Source organism: Dinoponera quadriceps, unplaced genomic scaffold, assembly GCF_001313825.1.
Source record: "Dinoponera quadriceps isolate SergipeBrazil2010 unplaced genomic scaffold, ASM131382v1 scaffold4160, whole genome shotgun sequence".
Taxonomy (NCBI): Eukaryota; Metazoa; Arthropoda; class Insecta; order Hymenoptera; family Formicidae; genus Dinoponera; species Dinoponera quadriceps.
This window is the reverse complement of record NW_014558693.1, coordinates 28,173-48,299: the sequence shown is the minus strand read 5'-3', so window position 1 is coordinate 48,299 and position 20,127 is coordinate 28,173. Positions and strand designations below refer to the sequence as shown.

General features: G+C 38.5%; 1 protein-coding gene across 2 annotated transcripts in view; it reads left to right on the top strand.

Moving 5' to 3' along the window:
* The window catches only part of LOC106749965 (laminin subunit alpha), a 33,607-nt gene that overhangs the window by 2,060 nt on the left and 11,420 nt on the right, over positions 1–20,127 (top strand). Inside the window, exons 2-20 of one of the 2 annotated variants that reach the window (XM_014629960.1) lie at positions 4,565–4,711; positions 7,046–7,453; positions 7,679–7,892; positions 7,982–8,191; positions 8,796–9,068; positions 9,165–9,302; positions 9,380–9,652; positions 9,745–10,044; positions 10,185–10,343; positions 10,408–13,264; positions 13,348–13,579; positions 13,656–14,364; positions 14,478–14,704; positions 14,782–15,541; positions 15,614–15,891; positions 15,966–16,153; positions 18,342–18,879; positions 18,967–19,097; positions 19,175–20,018. In XM_014629960.1, coding sequence (XP_014485446.1) covers positions 4,565–4,711; positions 7,046–7,453; positions 7,679–7,892; positions 7,982–8,191; positions 8,796–9,068; positions 9,165–9,302; positions 9,380–9,652; positions 9,745–10,044; positions 10,185–10,343; positions 10,408–13,264; positions 13,348–13,579; positions 13,656–14,364; positions 14,478–14,704; positions 14,782–15,541; positions 15,614–15,891; positions 15,966–16,153; positions 18,342–18,879; positions 18,967–19,097; positions 19,175–20,018 — 8,886 coding nt within the window. Of the gene's footprint in view, positions 1–4,564; positions 4,712–5,347; positions 5,491–7,045; positions 7,454–7,678; positions 7,893–7,981; positions 8,192–8,795; positions 9,069–9,164; positions 9,303–9,379; positions 9,653–9,744; positions 10,045–10,184; positions 10,344–10,407; positions 13,265–13,347; positions 13,580–13,655; positions 14,365–14,477; positions 14,705–14,781; positions 15,542–15,613; positions 15,892–15,965; positions 16,154–18,341; positions 18,880–18,966; positions 19,098–19,174; positions 20,019–20,127 lie in introns of those variants that run through there. The other variant, XM_014629961.1, reaches the window with a different exon arrangement.

Sequence of the window (20,127 nt, the reverse complement as noted above, 5' to 3'; positions counted from 1 at the left end):
ATTATTGTTCTCAGTACGCGATAGACTCGCAGGATTGACGTCAAATTTCCCGCAGTAGTGTGATTCTTCGCAGTTCAACCGAAGATATACGTCGTGAATCTAACATGTTTATTACGTTAACATATGCAAATTATTAATAATGCGTTAATATTACCATGTGTTGGTATAATTCCTATGCAATATTAATAACGTATGATTTGTCAGGTCTGAAAATTTTAACTTACACTCGTCATTACGAAGTGTCCTGCGAGTAATGTCTCATTCATATTCATGTTTTAATTGCTGCTCGAGCCGCGATATGAGAAAGAGGCGACCAGGCGCACTGGTCCAGTCCTTTCTGGACTATTAATATTTAGATTACGACGCTTTAATTCATAATGTTGCCATCGTATACCTATCTCGGGCTCAAGCAAAAGGAAACACTGCTTAAACTAGAAACGAGAGAACCGATAATATGTAAGATAAGGGTGACCCCTCGATAACATGCAATCTCGTTCGCGCGTCCGAAATTGAGACGCTCCTTATGAAGTTTATGACACGAATGGCTTATATAGATTTCTGAAAGATCCTCATCCTCCCCAGCGTTTGAACTGTTTCTTGAAATTGTTCTCATAAGTACGAGATAACAGAATGAAGCAAAAATGAGATTTCTTAAGAAGAAACAGTTTTCGTTTACACTTATCAAACTTAAAATACGCGCAACTCGATAACGTACTAAAATCGAAAAGAAAACGGCTGTATTCAGCAGAGAAAGCAGCATTGCAACTGTTGTAAAATTCGTGAATCTGATTGGTGTATGTTCTTAATTTTGGTTGAATCCAAGAGCATATACTAAGATTCATGAATTTTGCAACAGTTACAAAACTGCTTTCTCTGTTGAATGTAGCCAATGCTTAATCATGGCTTCTTAGGCTGCGTTCGGAGATCACACTATCAGCATTAACGCGTAATTTTATTTTTGTTCCACAGATATATGACAAGGATAGAATTAGCGCTAATCGGCGTTAATAGCGCGTTCCTTGAACGCAACCTTAGTAAGAAGCCTTTAGTAAAAAGCCTTTAAAAAGAAGAATTAGTAAGAATTCCATATAGCACAAAAGCTTGTAGTAACATTGCATGTTGCAGTGTGATATTTCAAAGATATTATTTTGCAACATTACTTCAATAATGTTGTAGCAATATTTCAAAACATTGTTAAAATAGTATAATATTGTAATATGTGATCGGTGCGTATATTACGAGTTATATTTCGATATTCGCTATTAATATTGAAAATTTATATTAATATTACGTACATTGAATTGGATTATCGATTATATTCCAAACTGCATTAAAAAAAGAGTATTTAACTATTAAACTATTGTGTTATACTATTTTGAAATATTATTTATTCATCTCACATATTATTATTTATTCATCTCGCATATTATTATAAATAAATATATATGTATTATAATTCAAACTATTATATTTATGATTAAAATACCACACACACACACACACACACACACACACACACACACACACACACACACACACACACACACACACACACACACACACACACACACACACACACACACACACACACACACACACACACACACACACACACACACACACACACACACACACACACACACACACACACACACACACACACACACACACACACACACACACACACACACACACACACACACACACACACACACACACACACACACACACACACACACACACACACACACACACACACACACACACACACACACACACACACACACACACACACACACACACACACACACACACACACACACACACACACACACACACACACACACACACACACACACACACACACACACACACACACACACACACACACACACACACACACACACACACACACACACACACACACACACACACACACACACACACACACACACACACACACACACACACACACACACACACACACACACACACACACACACACACACACACACACACACACACACACACACACACACACACACACACACACACACACACACACACACACACACACACACACACACACACACACACACACACACACACACACACACACACACACACACACACACACACACACACACACACACAGAGGGGGAGAGAGAGAGAGATTCATTTTTAACATAATATTTATAATATAATATATAATAACTTGAAATCATGACATTATACAATTCTAAAACTTCTGCTAATAAATCTATGCGTTTTAGATTGGTTTAACTTTATATATTAAGGCTATTATGTTAATATGTACGAAGGTGATTTGATAAGTAACTTGGTTTGATATTAAAGATAACAATTTGAGTTTTGTAATATAGTTCATTTTTCGACATTCTCTAATAATTTTTACAATCGTGAATTAATACTAATAATGAATCAATATTAGTAATGAATCAATAATATGACTGCGATTTAGCTTTACATTCTTATAAAATGAATATTATTTAATATATTTTCAATATTTTTTAATAATTATTATTCATGAACCTTTAAATATCTTTTTTCATTGAAATAGGCAATAACAAATTTTTTAAATTAATATCTTTATTCATTAATGACAGAAATACTGTCATAATAAGACACTTAATGTGCTTATTTCGATTCTTAAATATTTTTTAAAATTTTTGCTCATTTTTTTCAAAAAGTAGCGAGTAAATCTATATTTACAATATCCCTAAATAATAATGAATCAAGGAGCAATTAATGATATGCTATATTTCGTTTATAATAGCGACTTTTAATTCTAATGGTTCCAGGTGATTGTTTACGTAATAAAAAAAAATGACTTCCCGAGTTAAGCATTTTCTTCTCAATATTTTGGGTCTATTTTCTATTGCTGCATTTGTTGCACTAATTTACACTGGTTCTCAATTCCTCTCTTTCTTGAGATTTGGTGGGAAAGAGAACTAATGCAGCCAGTGCAGCAATAGAAAACAGATCTTTTAAAACGATATCGAGATGTGTACAATATTCGCGTTTTTCAGGTTTTGATAAATGTCAACGAAACATGTTTTTTCTGAGGAAATTTCGTTTTTACTTCATTTTATTATCTCATAAAAAGAGTATATTTTCAAAATTAGAGTTTATTCTTTATAAGCGCATAATATTCCTAGAATATTATATGAATATTATTAAATATTAAAATAATATTCTTATAATATTCTAAGGAAATTATGTAATATTTTTTTATATTATAGAAATATTTTTTAATATTATAGTAATATTTAATATTATAGAATATTAAAAATAAAATAAAATTATAATAATATAAAAATAATATATATATATGTACAGGGTGTTTCAAACTAATCTCAGTTGTGTGCAAGTAAATCGGGTAAACCATAGCAGAAAAGTAATGTACTGTTTCGCAAAATTTGCAATAGTTAGTGAAGAATTAATTATTTTGTCTGAGTTAATGGACGCACGGGAAAAGATAGACCAGACATTGTATAAAGAAAAATGGCTTACTTCTTATCTCCTAGCAATGATGAGCGTCAACTGATTTCTAAAGGCGGCATATGACACAGGATTGTGGGCCAAAAAGAAACACACCTCTCGTTACCAATTGATACTTATTGTTACTAGGGGATTTCAGTAGTAAGCTGTTTTTTTTATACAGAGTCTAGCCTACACTTTCCCGTGCACTTATTAGTTCAGGCAAAATAATTAATTCCTCACTAACTATTGCGAATTTTGCGAAATGATACGTGACTCTCCAATAAGCAAGAAACATTAAATCAATTTTTTGAAACATTGATTTTATGTGGATTTTATAAACATTTTGATATCATATTTTATAAATGTTCTTAAACGGTTATAATATGATACTACTAAATATTAAAATCATATTATTTAAATATTATTTTTAATGTTTGGGTCAAATATTATTAACAATGATATTATATACAACATTAAGAACTACATATATGAAAATTTTACATGTTATAAAATATCATTGTAATAACGTTGTATTAATGATTTCCTGTTTATTGGGTTTTGCTCAGTTTTACCCGTTCTAATTGCACACCACGGAACCGAGATTAATTTGGGACACTGTATATGTTATATACTTGTATACATATATATATATATATATATATCCTCTTTTTTTATTATAAAATACATTTTTGCACAAAATTATTTCGACTTTGTTTATATAATAAATTATAGAAGTGATTAAAAAAATTATATAATAGTTTATCGACGTCGGCGTTTATATAATAGTTTATATAATAAAATATAATAAAACAGTTAATATTGCAATACATTTTAAATGAAAAACTATAATTATATACATAGAATTGAATATTTAAAAAACATGTAATATTACAATAACATTAAATAATATTATTTTTTTAATATTATTAGGGATAGACATATGATTTTCTATCATTATTCCAGAAATATTACTTAATATTAAATAATATTACGCGCTTATAGGGTTGGTTGATTTATTCTTTCTTTTCTCTTATGTGCGACTATAAATCTTGTCTGTTCGTAGGTATGTGATTACTGCGATCCTGATATCCCCGAGAAGAGACATCCGCCCGAATATGCAGTCGATGGCATGGAGACTTGGTGGCAATCACCGCCATTGTCCAGAGGAATGAAATACAACGAAGTGAATTTGACAATTAACCTGGGACAAGTAAATTCCTATTACATAAAATTTAGAAATTATTATGAGTTATATACCGAGATCTTTAAAGTACATTAAAAAGGAATATATGACCCAGAAGCAATAGGAAATGATGAGACATGGCGGTCTTTTATCAGCGACATAAACATTCTATCATTTATGTAGTAGGCGTTTTCCTGCAAGTGGGAAGATTTATCGCTGGCTTATTTCCGGAGAACAATGAAGAATCCAACTTTTATCCATTTCGAATCTTATCAATACATTATTTAATTTCTACTATAAATTAATTGTGTACTATATATATAGTACTATATATATATAGTACACAATATATAGTACTATATATATATACAATATATAATAGTTTATATAATAAAATATAATAAAACAGTTAATATTGCAATACATTTTAAATGAAAAACTATAATTATATATATAGAATTGAATATTTAAAAAACATGTAATATTACAATAACATTAAATAATATTATTTTTTTAATATTATTAGGGATAGACATATGATTTTCTATCATTATTCCAGAAATATTACTTAATATTAAATAATATTACGCGCTTATAGGGTTGGTTGATTTATTCTTTCTTTTCTCTTATGTGCGACTATAAATCTTGTCTGTTCGTAGGTATGTGATTACTGCGATCCTGATATCCCCGAGAAGAGACATCCGCCCGAATATGCAGTCGATGGCATGGAGACTTGGTGGCAATCACCGCCATTGTCCAGAGGAATGAAATACAACGAAGTGAATTTGACAATTAACCTGGGACAAGTAAATTCCTATTACATAAAATTTAGAAATTATTATGAGTTATATACCGAGATCTTTAAAGTACATTAAAAAGGAATATATGACCCAGAAGCAATAGGAAATGATGAGACATGGCGGTCTTTTATCAGCGACATAAACATTCTATCATTTATGTAGTAGGCGTTTTCCTGCAAGTGGGAAGATTTATCGCTGGCTTATTTCCGGAGAACAATGAAGAATCCAACTTTTATCCATTTCGAATCTTATCAATACATTATTTAATTTCTACTATAAATTAATTGTGTACTATATATATAGTACTATATATATATAGTACACAATATATAGTACTATATATATATACAATATATAATAGTTTATATAATAAAATATAATAAAACAGTTAATATTGCAATACATTTTAAATGAAAAACTATAATTATATATATAGAATTGAATATTTAAAAAACATGTAATATTACAATAACATTAAATAATATTATTTTTTTAATATTATTAGGGATAGACATATGATTTTCTATCATTATTCCAGAAATATTACTTAATATTAAATAATATTACGCGCTTATAGGGTTGGTTGATTTATTCTTTCTTTTCTCTTATGTGCGACTATAAATCTTGNTATATATATATATATATATATATATATATATATATGTGTGTGTGTGTGTGTGTGTGTGTGTGTGTGTGTAATTTTGACATATACATATCTAATTTTAACAGCTGTCTATCTATTGCACATGTTTGTGAATCATAGGTTCTATTCGTCATATTTTTTGTATATTTTAAAATATGCAAGAGAAAATTGTTGCAACTGTCTTGTGACTGACTGTACAATTATATATGTGAAAATTGCTAGATCTCACGGAATCAATTATATTTGTGTGTAATTTAATTTATGCGAATTAGTTGTTATCAGGGGCACAGTCTGCTTTCCGGGCTGTGTAATGCTTGTGATATCTGACGTTCTGTCGCTAATCATTTTTGAAAGGTTCATTTGCCTTTCATCGTTTCATCTTATCTGCTTTTTTCTACTTCTCCATCTTCTCTTTCTCTCCTTTCTCGCATCTTGTATTTTTTCATCCGTTAATAAAATTTGCTTGCGTAAGATCTTTCCGATATGCCGTCTCTCTTTCTCATCACTCTTAACATCTTATTCCTCTGTCTATTATATTCTTCAATCTTTCAAAAGACTATTGTTCTAATTATTCTAAACTTCTTCTTTCTCTATCTTTTGTCTCCTCTCTTTTTCGACTCTGATAGTCTGTATGCTTGAGATCTTGATGGACGTTCTTAGAACATCAAAATCTTGCATAGTGCGCATTTGGCATTCACTCTTTGAACTTTACTTCGAATATTATTTTCTTTAAAATAATAAAAACGCCTTTTCACACGGTTTTGTGAGCTCGGACAGCAAAATTCATTAGATATAGCGGGTTTTTTCTGTAAAACCTCCGTGGAAAAACTGATAACAATTTTTTCGATCGAAATGAATTGATTTTCTATATTATATATTTTTATATCTTCTATATTTTCTTTTTTACTCTTCTCATAGGAATTCCACGTAGCTTACGTTTATATACGAATGGGAAACTCGCCCCGGCCAGGACTTTGGGTACTGGAGAAGTCTAAGGACAACGGAAAAACCTGGTCACCCTGGCAGTACTTCTCAGACTCCGCCAGCGACTGTCTCACGTACTTCGGTGTGGATAGCCATAAGCCGATCACTCGGGACGACAGTGTGATTTGCACAACCGAATTCTCGCAGGTGGTCCCGCTCGAAGGTGGCGAGATCCCAATATCGATCCTGAACAACCGACCTTCAGCGAAGTACTACTTCAATTCGACTCTGCTGCAGGAATGGACGAGGGCAACCAACGTCCGCTTCCGCTTCCTCAGAACAAAGAACCTGCTAGGCCACTTAATGTCTGTCGTTCGTCAGGATCCTACCGTCACCAGAAGAGTAAGTATAATCAGCCATTTTTGTATTTGGAAATTCTTTGTCTGTATTCTGTAATAAATTGTCGATCTTTACGTTAAAAATCGATGACAATTCGAGAAAATTCTTTTTTTAGAATGCGAAAAACATTCTGATAAACAATGCTCTAAACGTCACTTTGCAATTAAATTCTTATGAAAGATATATTTTATAATTTAATTTCTGAAAAATGGCATTTGCACATTGCAGTATTTCTACTCGATTAAAGACATTAGTATCGGCGGCCGTTGCATGTGTAATGGACACGCGGACACCTGCGACGTTCAAGATCCCAATATGCCAAAGAAGCTGGTCTGTCAGTGCCAACATAATACCTGTGGACCTCAGTGTGCGACGTGTTGCAAAGGCTTCGAGCAGAAGAAATGGCGACAGTCCACGGCGTCCAAGAAATTCAAATGCGAGCGTAAAAGAACACTTTATCTCTGGCACACATGTTCCTGGATCAATTGTTAACGCTTTTTGATTCACGATAAACATGGGAATATTTTGCAGCTTGCAACTGCTTTGGACACTCGGACGAATGCATCTACGATCCGGAGACCGACGAGAAGCATTTGTCATTGGATATTTACGACAATTACGAGGGCGGCGGTATTTGTCAGAATTGTAGGGATAACACTGAAGGCATCAACTGCAACCGCTGTAAGCCTAAATTCTACAGGCCACAAGATAAACCTTTGAACGCGACCGACGTATGTCGACGTGAGTAAATCCAGATTTAAGGAACACCGCTAACCTGAACTTCAATTTGGATGAACTTTTGCAAGTGTATAGAGGGACTCAAGACATGAATAATGATATGCTTTATTTGTGTCTTATCATCTTTTACAAATATGATTTTAATTTGAAATTCAAAAGAGCGCTTCTACTTTTTCCGGTAGTTTTAAACTATAAAAAAATAAAAGAAATGTTTACAAATAAAAGTTTAATGGTAAATTAAGGGCTATAAAATAACATAAACAGAAATGTAAATAGACATTTTTCCTGAAAGAAAATTTTTAGAAAATTTTTGTGAAAATTTCAGTTTGTCACATTGTAGCCACTAAGCATTTTTTTTCTTATGTAATTTATTTAGAGTTATGCGGAAAAGTGGAAGAGCCTTTTTAAATTTCAGATCGAAAATCATACTTTTAAACGGCGATAGATTTACAAGAATGAAAGTATATCGTTATTCATGTCTTATTATTTTACATACTTACGAAATGATTTAAATCAAAGAGTTTAGATTCGCGGTGTTTCCTTGTAAATTAATCTTGTATTTTGAACGTTAGAGATTTTACAACAGACTCGTTGCGTGTCTAACTAGCTTGTAACTGCGATTACTTCTATTCAACTGGAAATTGCGCGGACTCCACCGGCAGGTGCGAATGCCGAGAGGAGTTTACGCCGCCGGGCTGCGACTCCTGTAACTACGGATACTTCGGCTATCCCAACTGCAGACCTTGCGAGTGTCATTTACCTGGTACCGACGGTTATCACTGCGAAGCGACAGACGGGAACTGTCCCTGCAAACTGAACTATGCCGGTCACTACTGCAACCTCTGTGCGGAGGGATACTACAAGTTTTCCGAATGCTTGCGTGAGTGAATCTCTTCAGTAAATTTTGTCGGTATTATCTCTGTCGGTCTTCTCTGTGCGAATAACTGGAATCTTACATCGACTTTTACGATCTTAGCATGCGGCTGCAATCCCCTGGGTGCCCTCAACGCTCTTTGCGACGTGATGTCCGGTAATTGCACATGCAAGAACAACTACGGTGGTAGAACGTGTAATATTTGCGAGAATGGCTACTTCAATTATCCTTTCTGCACATGTATGTCGAAATTTTCGAAGTACTTTGGACACATGTAAAAATTTCGATCACAATGTTGTATATTGTTTGACTTGTAGATTGCAACTGTGACCCTCGCGGAACCGAGCCAGGCATTTGTGACAAGCAGGACGGTGTTTGCTTATGCAAAGAAGGATACGGTGGTGCCAGATGCGACGTATGCGTCTCCGGATATTATGGTTACCCCAATTGCAGACCGTGCAATTGCAGTATTGTCGGCTCTTCTAGCGTCAGCTGCGATTCCGCGGGCAAGTGCTCATGTCTCGCCAATTTTGCCGGCAGGACCTGCGATCAGTGTAGTCCAGGATATTACAAGTACCCAGAATGCATTCGTACGTAATTTGCGCTGGAGCTTTCCACCATTTTATTAATTTTTTGAATGTTATTATTATTACTTATAGTATTGTCATAATTCCAATTTTAGCGTGCAACTGTGATAGTCATGGCTCAATCGGCGTTTCCTGCGACGGCGAGGGCATATGCCAATGTCGTGAGAACTTTGATGGCGTCCGATGCGAGCAGTGCAAAGACGGCTACTACAACTTTCCAACCTGCGAGGGATGCAATTGCGATCCAGCTGGCATAGTTGCGACTTTCCAAGGCTGCGGTTCTTTGCCGCCCGGCGAGCTCTGCCAGTGCAAGAATCGGGTCGAGGGCAGAATATGCAATCAATGCAAGCCGCTCTATTGGAATTTGCAACCTTACAATCCGGATGGATGTGAAAGTTCATGTTTATTTTGAGAATTCTCTTTATCCCCCCTTCCTCTCCCCAGAGGGATATATATATATATATTAATATAGCATTCTATGGCAATTTTACGGGTTTTATATATATATATATATATAATTATATTTGCATTTAAGAATGCCAATGTAATCCTTCCGGAGTCATCGGTGGCATCGGTGAATGCGACACTAAGACTGGACAGTGTATATGTAAACCCGGCGTAACTGACAGAGAATGCAGCCGATGTGTTGACGGAACTTATAATCTTGAGGAGAGTAACGTCTTCGGCTGTTCCGGTAAGTTAATCCTTTCCGCTCTGCAAAATTTTATCTCTAACGTTTCTTCGCGTTCTCTGATTAGACTGCGCTTGCGACGTCGGCGGTTCTATAAGCCCGATATGCGACAAACAGACCGGTCAATGCCCTTGCCAGCCGAGAGTGACTGGTTTGATGTGCAAAGAACCCCTGAAGGCTCATTACTTCCCCACTCTTCACCAGTATCAGTACGAGGCCGAAGACGGCAAAACATCAAGCGGCAGTCGAGTTCGCTACGGCTTCACGGAGCACCTTTTCCCGGGCTACAGTTGGAAAGGTTACGCTGTGTTTTCCGCTCTGCAAGATGAGATAGTGCTGGGCATCGATATCAGCAAGTCCTCCCTCTACCGGATGGTCTTGCGCTACGTGAATCCCAACAATGAATCGATTCTTGGTATTATCATTATTACTCCGGATAATCTATCCGAAGTGGAGCAACAATTTAAAATAAACTTTAAGCCATCCAGCCAACCATCATTCTTGACAGTCGCTGGAATCCACGGCAATCAGCCATCGCCCATGGTGATGAATCCCGGGCATTGGTCCATCAAAATCACTACGAAGAAGAGTCTATTTCTCGATTACTTCGTCTTGTTGCCGTCCGAGTACTACGAAGGTACTATACTGACGCAAGACGTGAACATACCCTGCAAAATCGGCTACAAAGAACTTTGCAGACACTACGGCTATCCGAATCTAACGCGATTCGATTCAGTCCGCGGTGCAGGCGGTTTTATCATCGAGGACAACAATAGAATCTCGTTGACCGATCTATTGACCGATCACGAAGTTTTACAGGAGATCGAGGAGAATGAGATACCACTTATTAACGACCAGCAAGAAGAAATTCACTTCGAGCTTAGGATCAGTAAACCTGGTCCTCATGTGCTCGTGGTAACTTATGTAACTCCACGCGACGAGCAGGCCACTTCAGTCCTACTAATTGAGGCCGATACCATTGGCAAGGGTAAAGCTACTTTGAATCCCTGTAGATACGCTAACTCTTGTCGACAAGTTGTCACCGATATCTACGGCAAAGTGGCTATTATGAACTTCCCATTCAACTACGTCAGCTTAGTACTGCGATCGACCAACAATCCGACTTCAAACGTCGGTATCAACTCGATAGTGGCCATTCCTTATAGTCAATGGTCATTGGACTACGTGAAACCAAAATCCATCTGCGTGAGGAAAAACAGCAAATGTGTGCAAGGACTTTTCCCTGATGCTGACGCTAAGAAAATCGAATTTGAAATACCCGGTGTACTTGAGGCCAAATATCGACCTCCTGGTATCTACGATAACGCTACTAAATTGATCTACCTGGGTGGCGATAGTAACAGCGTGGATATTCGCGCCAAAGTGCCTCAACCAGGAGAATATATTTTCGTGATGCAGTATTATCAACCGGACCATCCTCAGTTCAAGCTGGAGATGCTGGTGCAGAACGGTAAGTTTTACGAGGCAGAAATCCCGGTACCACATTGTCCTAGTAACAGTGGCTGCCGCAGCATTGTTCGTCAGACAGACGGTGGCGGTACCACGTTCCAGCTGATCGAGAATTTCGTGCTGACTTTGAAACAGCCTGCTGACAATCGTAGCATCTGGTTAGATTATATGCTGGTAATACCGGCGGATCAGTACAACGAAAAGATCCTCGGTAAGCTGCGGTTCGATCAGACAAAAGAGTTTATCAAGCGCTGCGGCAACAATCATTTCCACATCAATGTTACTGAGGACGGCTTCTGCCGCGATTCTAGTTTCTCGTTGACGACTAATTACAACAACGGTGCGCTGCCCTGTAATTGCATCATTGATGGTTCTACCAGCCTAGAATGCGAGAAATTCGGTGGCCAATGTCCCTGCCGACCGAACATCATTGGCCGGCGCTGCGAGATCTGCAAGACCGGCTTTTATGGCTTCCCTCGATGCAGACCTTGTAATTGTCCTACGACCGCACTGTGCGAATCCGATAGCGGTAGATGTATCTGCCCACCCCGAGTCACTGGAACACGATGTGACCAATGCAAAGTCGGTACTTACGGTTTCCATCCTATCATCGGATGCGAAGAGTGCAACTGTTCGCCTCTGGGTGTTCTCGATGGTGATTTACAATGTGATTTACTCGACGGTAGCTGCCCCTGCAAGGAGAACGTAGTAGGCCGTCAGTGCGACCGTTGTCGCGCCGGCTATTCGCAGTTTCCGCATTGCGAGCGCTGTGACTGCGACTTACGTGGTACCACCGGCGACATCTGTGACCAGTATACCGCTGAATGCTTCTGTAAGATGAACGTGCAAGGTCTAGCGTGCGACGTATGTCGCGAAGGCACTTTTGACATCCAGGCGTCGAATGAGGATGGCTGCACCAAATGTTTCTGCTTCAGCAAGACCACCAGATGCGCCTCTGCAAGCCTCTACTGGACTTACCTGATAGATATGGAAGACTGGGAGCTGGTTCAGCCCATTGACAAGAGCGGCAACTTTACCAATTTACCAACATATCCTGACTATGTGAACGCAACCACTATCGTTGCTTCTCTTCCTACCAATGACACCTTCGAGAACGTCGTTTACTTCTCGACACCGGACACCTACCTAAACAAAAAGCTGACCTCCTATGGCGGCTACTTCAACTACACTATACATTACAGCACGGGACCTTTCGGCAAAGCCATCAGCGCCGTCGACGTGATTCTTCAGGGCGCTGACACTACATTATTTTATTACTCTGAGGAACAGCCACCGTCATCCGTGAATTTCAGAGCATCCATCCGCCTCGTTGAGGCCAATTTCCTCACTGTCAATAAACTCAGTGCTACGAGAGAACAGTTGATGGTGGTTCTCGAAGATCTACATAGAATATATGTACGCGCTACATACTGGAACCCTAGCATCTACGTCTGGTATGTATCTTCAATTTTATGTTTGATTTACATCGAAACCTCTAAAGATCAATGTCTTTTTTCTATATCAAATATTTCTTTAGGTTATCATACGTGACTCTGGACGTCACAAAAGAGCAATATTCGGCTCAGTACAGCGTTCGGGCTAGTAGCGTAGAACAATGCCAATGTCCACCTAATTATCAAGGACTATCATGCGAGGAATGTGCTCCAGGTTACTACAGAGTGAGATCGGGACCACACGGCGGATACTGTCTGCCCTGCCAATGCAATGGCCACGCAAACACATGCGATGTAAACACTGGCATCTGCCAGGTAAATTAGAATTTCTACGAATAAAATTTCTTCAAATCTCTGGGACTTTCCTAAATATTTCCCGATTATTTCGCAGGACTGTAGAAATGGCACCACCGGCGACCATTGTGAGTTTTGCGAGCGAGGCTACTACGGCAACGCTACCGTGGGCACACCAACAGACTGTCTGATCTGCGCATGTCCATTGCCGGTTGTCTCTAATAATTTTGCCACTGGTTGTGAGGTAAATGACGAAGGAAACAAGATCAGTTGTGACTGTTTGCTTGGATATTATGGCGCCCGTTGCGAGGCATGTGCCGCCGGCTATTATGGCAATCCTGAAGTATACAGCGACTACTGCAAGCCATGCGAGTGCTCCGGTAACATTGACACCAATCGGATCGGTTCTTGTGACTCCATCACTGGTCAATGCCTGCAGTGTTTGAACAATACCTATGGCGAGGCATGCAATTTATGCGCGCCTGGCTATTTCGGCGATGCCGTGAAACGAAAAGATTGCAGAAGCTGCGTGTGCGACGAATGCGGCATGAAGCGCTGCGACAGCTACAGCGGCAAATGCTTCTGCATGGAGAACGTGATTGGCGAACAGTGCGATCGCTGCGCACCTGATCATTACGGTTTCAGCCGCTGTGATGGCTGCAAAGCTTGCGAGTGCGGCCTTGCATCCGAAAGAAGCCAATGCGACAACGAAACAGGCCAGTGCAAATGTAGGTCAGGGGTTACTGGTCGTAAGTGCGACCAGTGTATTCAAGGATACTGGAACTACGGACTAGACGGATGTACATGTAAGAAAGATTCTGTCAAGGTTTTGTCGAATAACCAGTCACGGTGAATGAAAATCTATATAGATAGATTTTGGATGAAAGTGAAAGAATCATTGCACACTCGTCTTTTTCAGCATGTGGATGTCACACTGGCTACTCCGTGGGTGTGTCCTGCAACACAACGACTGGACAGTGCACCTGTTTACCCGGTGTGATAGGTGAGAAGTGCGATCATTGCCCATATCGACATGTGCTCATTCCGACACAGGGTTGCTTTTCCTGTGGTTCTTGTATCGGGAATCTTTTAGATGTCACGGAAGAACTGACCGATTTATTGGAACATGTTTCACGTGAATACAGTGTAAGTAAAGAAGGAAATCTTCGAACATACTGAATTGCAAGATCAATATATCACTTAACTCATCAATATGTTTGCAGACGGTTGCGGAGGACTACTTTACGAATCAACGATTGAAATTCATCAACGACACAGCGAACGAACTCTACCCCGAAGTTAGAATATTAGATCCAAGCAGAGTAAGCTTCTTACCATTGCAGGAAAAAGTAGGACAATTAGAACACGAAATGTCTAATCAGAAACGACAGATCGAGTTTGCCGTCGAAGATAGTATTAAATGGAAGGACGCTGCGGAAAACACATTGAAGGATATGAGCAACCTAGAAGAGGACGTGGTACGTGAGATTGAGCTAGTAAATCAGATCGTATCTGAGGTACAATCTCTGGCGTCAAATATTGAGCTAGGAACGAGCGCGAAGGTCGACAGCGCTTTGAATGAAGCAAAGGAAATCCTAAAAAAGATCAAGGACGTTTCCTTTGTTAAGTTCCGGGACGATGCAGTAGATCAGGTGGATCAGGCCAACATTCTCGTATCCGAAATGCAGAAGTACAATTTCCCTGTCAGTAATTTGAGTAATGCTGCAATTAATCTTAGCGACAAGATCAGAAACGCCAGTGCCAAGATGTACGATCTGCTGGATATTGCGCAAAAAGTTCAAGATCTATCTAGCACGGTAGACAAATTGAATAGAGAGAACAGATTCGCCACTAAAGCCGGTAACTTTGACGTAGTGAAGAACTCCACACTAGAGGCGAAAGAGGACTTGGAAGCCGGGGATGCACTTAATAAGAATGCTAATCAGTACCTTGTCGACGCGAAAGCGAATATTCATATCCTGTGTGAGTATTGTCGTTCTTTCTTTATTTCGAGACGAAAATAAAAACGATAGAAACAGTGATTTCTTCTTTCAGTGATGAACGACATCACAAGTGCAACTAATCGGTTGAACATCACTATCGCCAAGAACGATCACATGTTGATCGAGTTGACGCAACTGATGCAGAATGCTCATAATCACGCAGAATATCTCTACAACCATTCTCTGGCGTTGGATAATTTGCTGACCGACACTCGCAATACTAATGCAGTGAGGGCCGTTTCGGCATACAGGAATATTGAAACTGCGATCCAAGCTGCGAGGAACGCCGCGGATGAAGCCATGATCGCTTCTGAAAATGCGACGTCGCTGGTACGTAAGGCATTCAGCGTTGATTTTATATAATTTATTTTAATTAATTGACTTTTCCATATTTTTCTATTCAGTCTAGTGGTATTGAACAGAAAATGTTGAATTCCCAAGACGAATGTTACAAGTTGTTAAATTTCGCACGACTCACTTTGGAGAAAACAAAAGGACAGCCTGAAAACGACTTGCGAGACGCGAGAAACAACGCAACCTTCATTGACAAGCAAAACAAACGCAATAAGGAGTTATTAGATAATATCTATAAGTATGACTTCTTTTCGGGAGTATTTTATGATCTTCTAATTAGAATATTATACAAGATGGGGAAAATGTTCCACGGCTAAATATTGGGTGAGTGCAAAAGTGCATGCGGAGTTTGTGAGTAAAAGTCAGACAGTGATTAGGCAAACAAAGTTCTTTATTCAATCAATGATATATTCTCCATCGTTGTCTATAATCTTTTTCCAACGTTCTGGCAGCATACGGATGCCCCGATCATAAAAACTGCGCGGTTTAGATTCGAAGGACGAAGACACGACGCTTTTTAAGGCATCCAAAGAGTCAATTTTTTTTCCATTTAAATGATTTTGCAATGACCGGAACAAGTGATAATCAGAAGGTGCGATATCAGGAGAATACGGTGGATGAGTTAGGACATCCCATTGCAGGCTGTTCAGTTTGCGCAGCGTCTGTCTCGAAACGTGTGGTCTTGCGTTGTCGTGGTGAAAGACTACGCCCTTGCGATTTGACAAAATCGGACGTTTCTGTTTGATTTCTCGATTCAGATTGGTTAATTGGCGACAGTACTTGTCCGAATCAATCGTTTGACCAGCGGGGAGAAACTCAAAATAAATTATGCCCTTGCAATCCCACCAAACACAGAGCATCACCTTCATCGGGTGTAAACCGGCCTTTGCCATTGCTTCACCATGCTCACCTGCCTGTTTCCATGTGCGTTTGCGCTGAACATTGTTGTACAGGACCCATTTCTCATCGCCCGTCACTAATCGATCCAAAAACGGCTCGTTTTTGAGCCGCCCGAGTAAAAAAACGGCAGCAGAAACTCGCTGGATTTTGTTCCTCTCCGTCATCAAATGGGGCACCCATACATCGAGCTTCAAATCGAAACCGATTTTTTTTAAACGCCGAAAAGCGGTTGATCGGTCAACGTTAAGTGCTGTAGCAACTTCCTCTGTTGAAATTCGCGGAGTATTCTGAACTAAAGTTCGCACAACATCGTCATCAATGTCTGAAGGTCGACCTGAGCGTGACTCGTCTTCAAGGTTAAACTGTCCGCGGCGAAATTTCGCAAACCATTTTTCCACAGTTCGTTTAGCTGGTGCTTGATCTTGATAAACCTCTTGAATGTTTTTTACGGCTGCTACAACGTTTATTCCTTTCTGAAACTCGTAAAGCATTACATGCCGTAAATGCACCTTTTCGACACTCATTTTGAAAGTAATCTTTCTCGAAGCAGTCCGTATCTACACAAATTCTTTTGTTTGAAATGAACGCTGCCCACGTCACCTTTCCAACGATATGTCTTACGGAGATGGCGGTATTAATGACAAAACTTTACGCCGCTTTTAACGCCATCTATTGCACCTCCGCACGAACTTTTGCACTCACCTAATATCTTATAAAAAATTTATTGTCGAAAAAAAAATGTTTTAGACGAAGTTTGTGGTTTGATGAGGAAAACAGATGATGACCTTGAATTTTTCAAAAGTGATCTTTTTCTAGATTTATCTTGAGCTCAACTTCATTTTTTTATAGAAGCTTATATTTTTGAGTTCACTAATTGATTTAGTTTTTTTGTCTCTACAGAAAACTATCATAAACTTATGCTTAGAAATTATTAGTTTAAAAGATATTTAAAATTATATTCTTTTATATTTGGATAAAATATAAAATATCTCGTAAATTATTTGTTTTTCGATGAATAATTTACTTAATATTTTTATGTATACAATAATGAGATAAATTAATTAATATAAAAAAAATAATGTGTTTTTGGAAAAATATGAAAATTTTCATTGAAAATTGAATATTTTTTTAGAGATACTACATGCTTTTTTTATGATTGATTCATCTTATTATTCCGTGCGTAGTTTTTCTGTAAAGGAGAAAAACTGCATCAATTAGTGTATCTAAAAATATGATCTTCATTTAAAAAATGAAGTCGATTTTGAGATAGCTTGGAAAAAGGCCACTTTTAACAATTTCAAGGTCATTATATTTATTTATTTTTTTAAGACTACTTTATCTGGAATCTTTTTCAAAAATAAATTGTTTACGAGATATTCAACTATTTCGGAACATTTTCACTACTATATTTTATATTTTTATTTAAACATATATTCTCTCTCGCTCTCGCACGCGCGCGCATTGTGTGCATGTTTTTTTTTCAAATTTACTAATGAAATATAACACATTATATATACAAATTGCAGAACACTCACCAATATTCCTTTACAATCGTCCATGGTTGCACACGACGCTATGAATTTGACGATGAACGTTGAACGTAATATTCAAAGAGCTGTAAATGATATGGACGGCATCGTAGATCATATTCCGGAAGACTTGCGAAAAGCAAAGCAGCTGTCAAAGGATACATCAGAATCGATTCGTGATATTTCGCAAGCGAACAAACAGCTAGACATCGTGGACAAAGTGATGCCGAACATCACCAATTTATTGAATACCCTAAACGAAAACCAGAAATTAATAGACACCACTGGTAAAGATTTACAGAACAAAATCGAAGCCCTGAAGAATAAGATTGCGAATGCCCGGGAACTAGCTGACCGATTCCGATATGGCTTAACATTCTACAGAAACACCACTCTAGAACTGAAGAATCCAGAGAGTCTGCCGTTGTTAGCCACTTCCACCAAAATTTCCCTTTACTTCAGAACCAACAAAACAAATGGTTTTCTACTGTACCTCGGCAATGAGGAGAAGACGAATTTACCGCGTTCTAAAGCGGTGAGTTTGTTAGAATCAGTAGAGACAATTTTTAAATGGAAAATAATAAATAAGAGGATCATACATCGTCAATGTTATATTTTACAGCATGATTTTATGGCGTTAATGATTGAGAGCGGATATCCCGTACTTATAATCGACTTGGGATCTGGACCCGAGAAGATAATTCACAACAAATTCGTATCGGATAACGTGTGGCGGCAGATAATCATCTACAGGTTGGTGATCATTCAATAACACCAATCTATCTTGATATAATTAAACATGAATGTTTCTCAAATACATTTTCTCCTAGGACGGGCAAGAATGTGAAATTGATGATTCGCGAGGATATCGGAGAAGGTCGGGACGAGTTGTACAAGATGACGGGTGTCCTAACAGGCCCTTATTATATCTTCAACGTAGACCGGGAACATTCAAAGCTTTTTGTGGGTGGCTACCCGTCATCTTTCCATATTCAGGATGCTGTGACCGCATCATCGTTTGAAGGCGAAATGGAGGAGTTGGTGATAGGTGATATACCAGTGTCCTTCTGGAATTTCGTTTACGGCGAGAACAACCAAAAAAGCGCGATCGAACGCGACAAGCTCGTCAACTTCCAGCCAAGCACGGGATACCGTTTTGATCGGCACGGCTATGCGATTCTCAGCAAGAAAGATTCACAGATCACACCGGACCTTAGAAAATTCAGCATCAAGCTGGCCTTTAAAACATTCGCTGAAGACGGGTTGATTTATTTGATGGGCAAAGGCAGACAATTCCTGTCGTTGGAAATGAAGAACGGTCGACTATTGTATCAGTATGATCTTGGTGAGGGTGCGATCGTTTTGGAATCCTTGGACAAATATAATAACGGCAGTTGGCATGTCTTGGAGGCTCTCAGATTCGGCGGAAGCGGTGTGCTCAAAGTAGACGGCCACAAAGTAAATGATTTCGAAGCGGTCGGAACTGCTAGGACTTTATCATCTTCGGATCACATATATTTTGGCGGATATCCACCCAACGCGAAGCATCCTTATCAGTCGGTCACCAATAACGGTTTCGAAGGTTGCATCGATAACGTCATCATCCTCGATACTTCGATCGATCTCACTCGCAATGTACAGGCGTTCGGAGTTATTCCTGGTTGCCCAGTGAGGGTAATAAAGCAGTAAAATTACATAGAACATATGGTAGTGAATATAAAAATCTCAAGTTCAAATTCACATATCGCTTGAAAAGTAAAATTTAAGAAATGTAACTATTTGG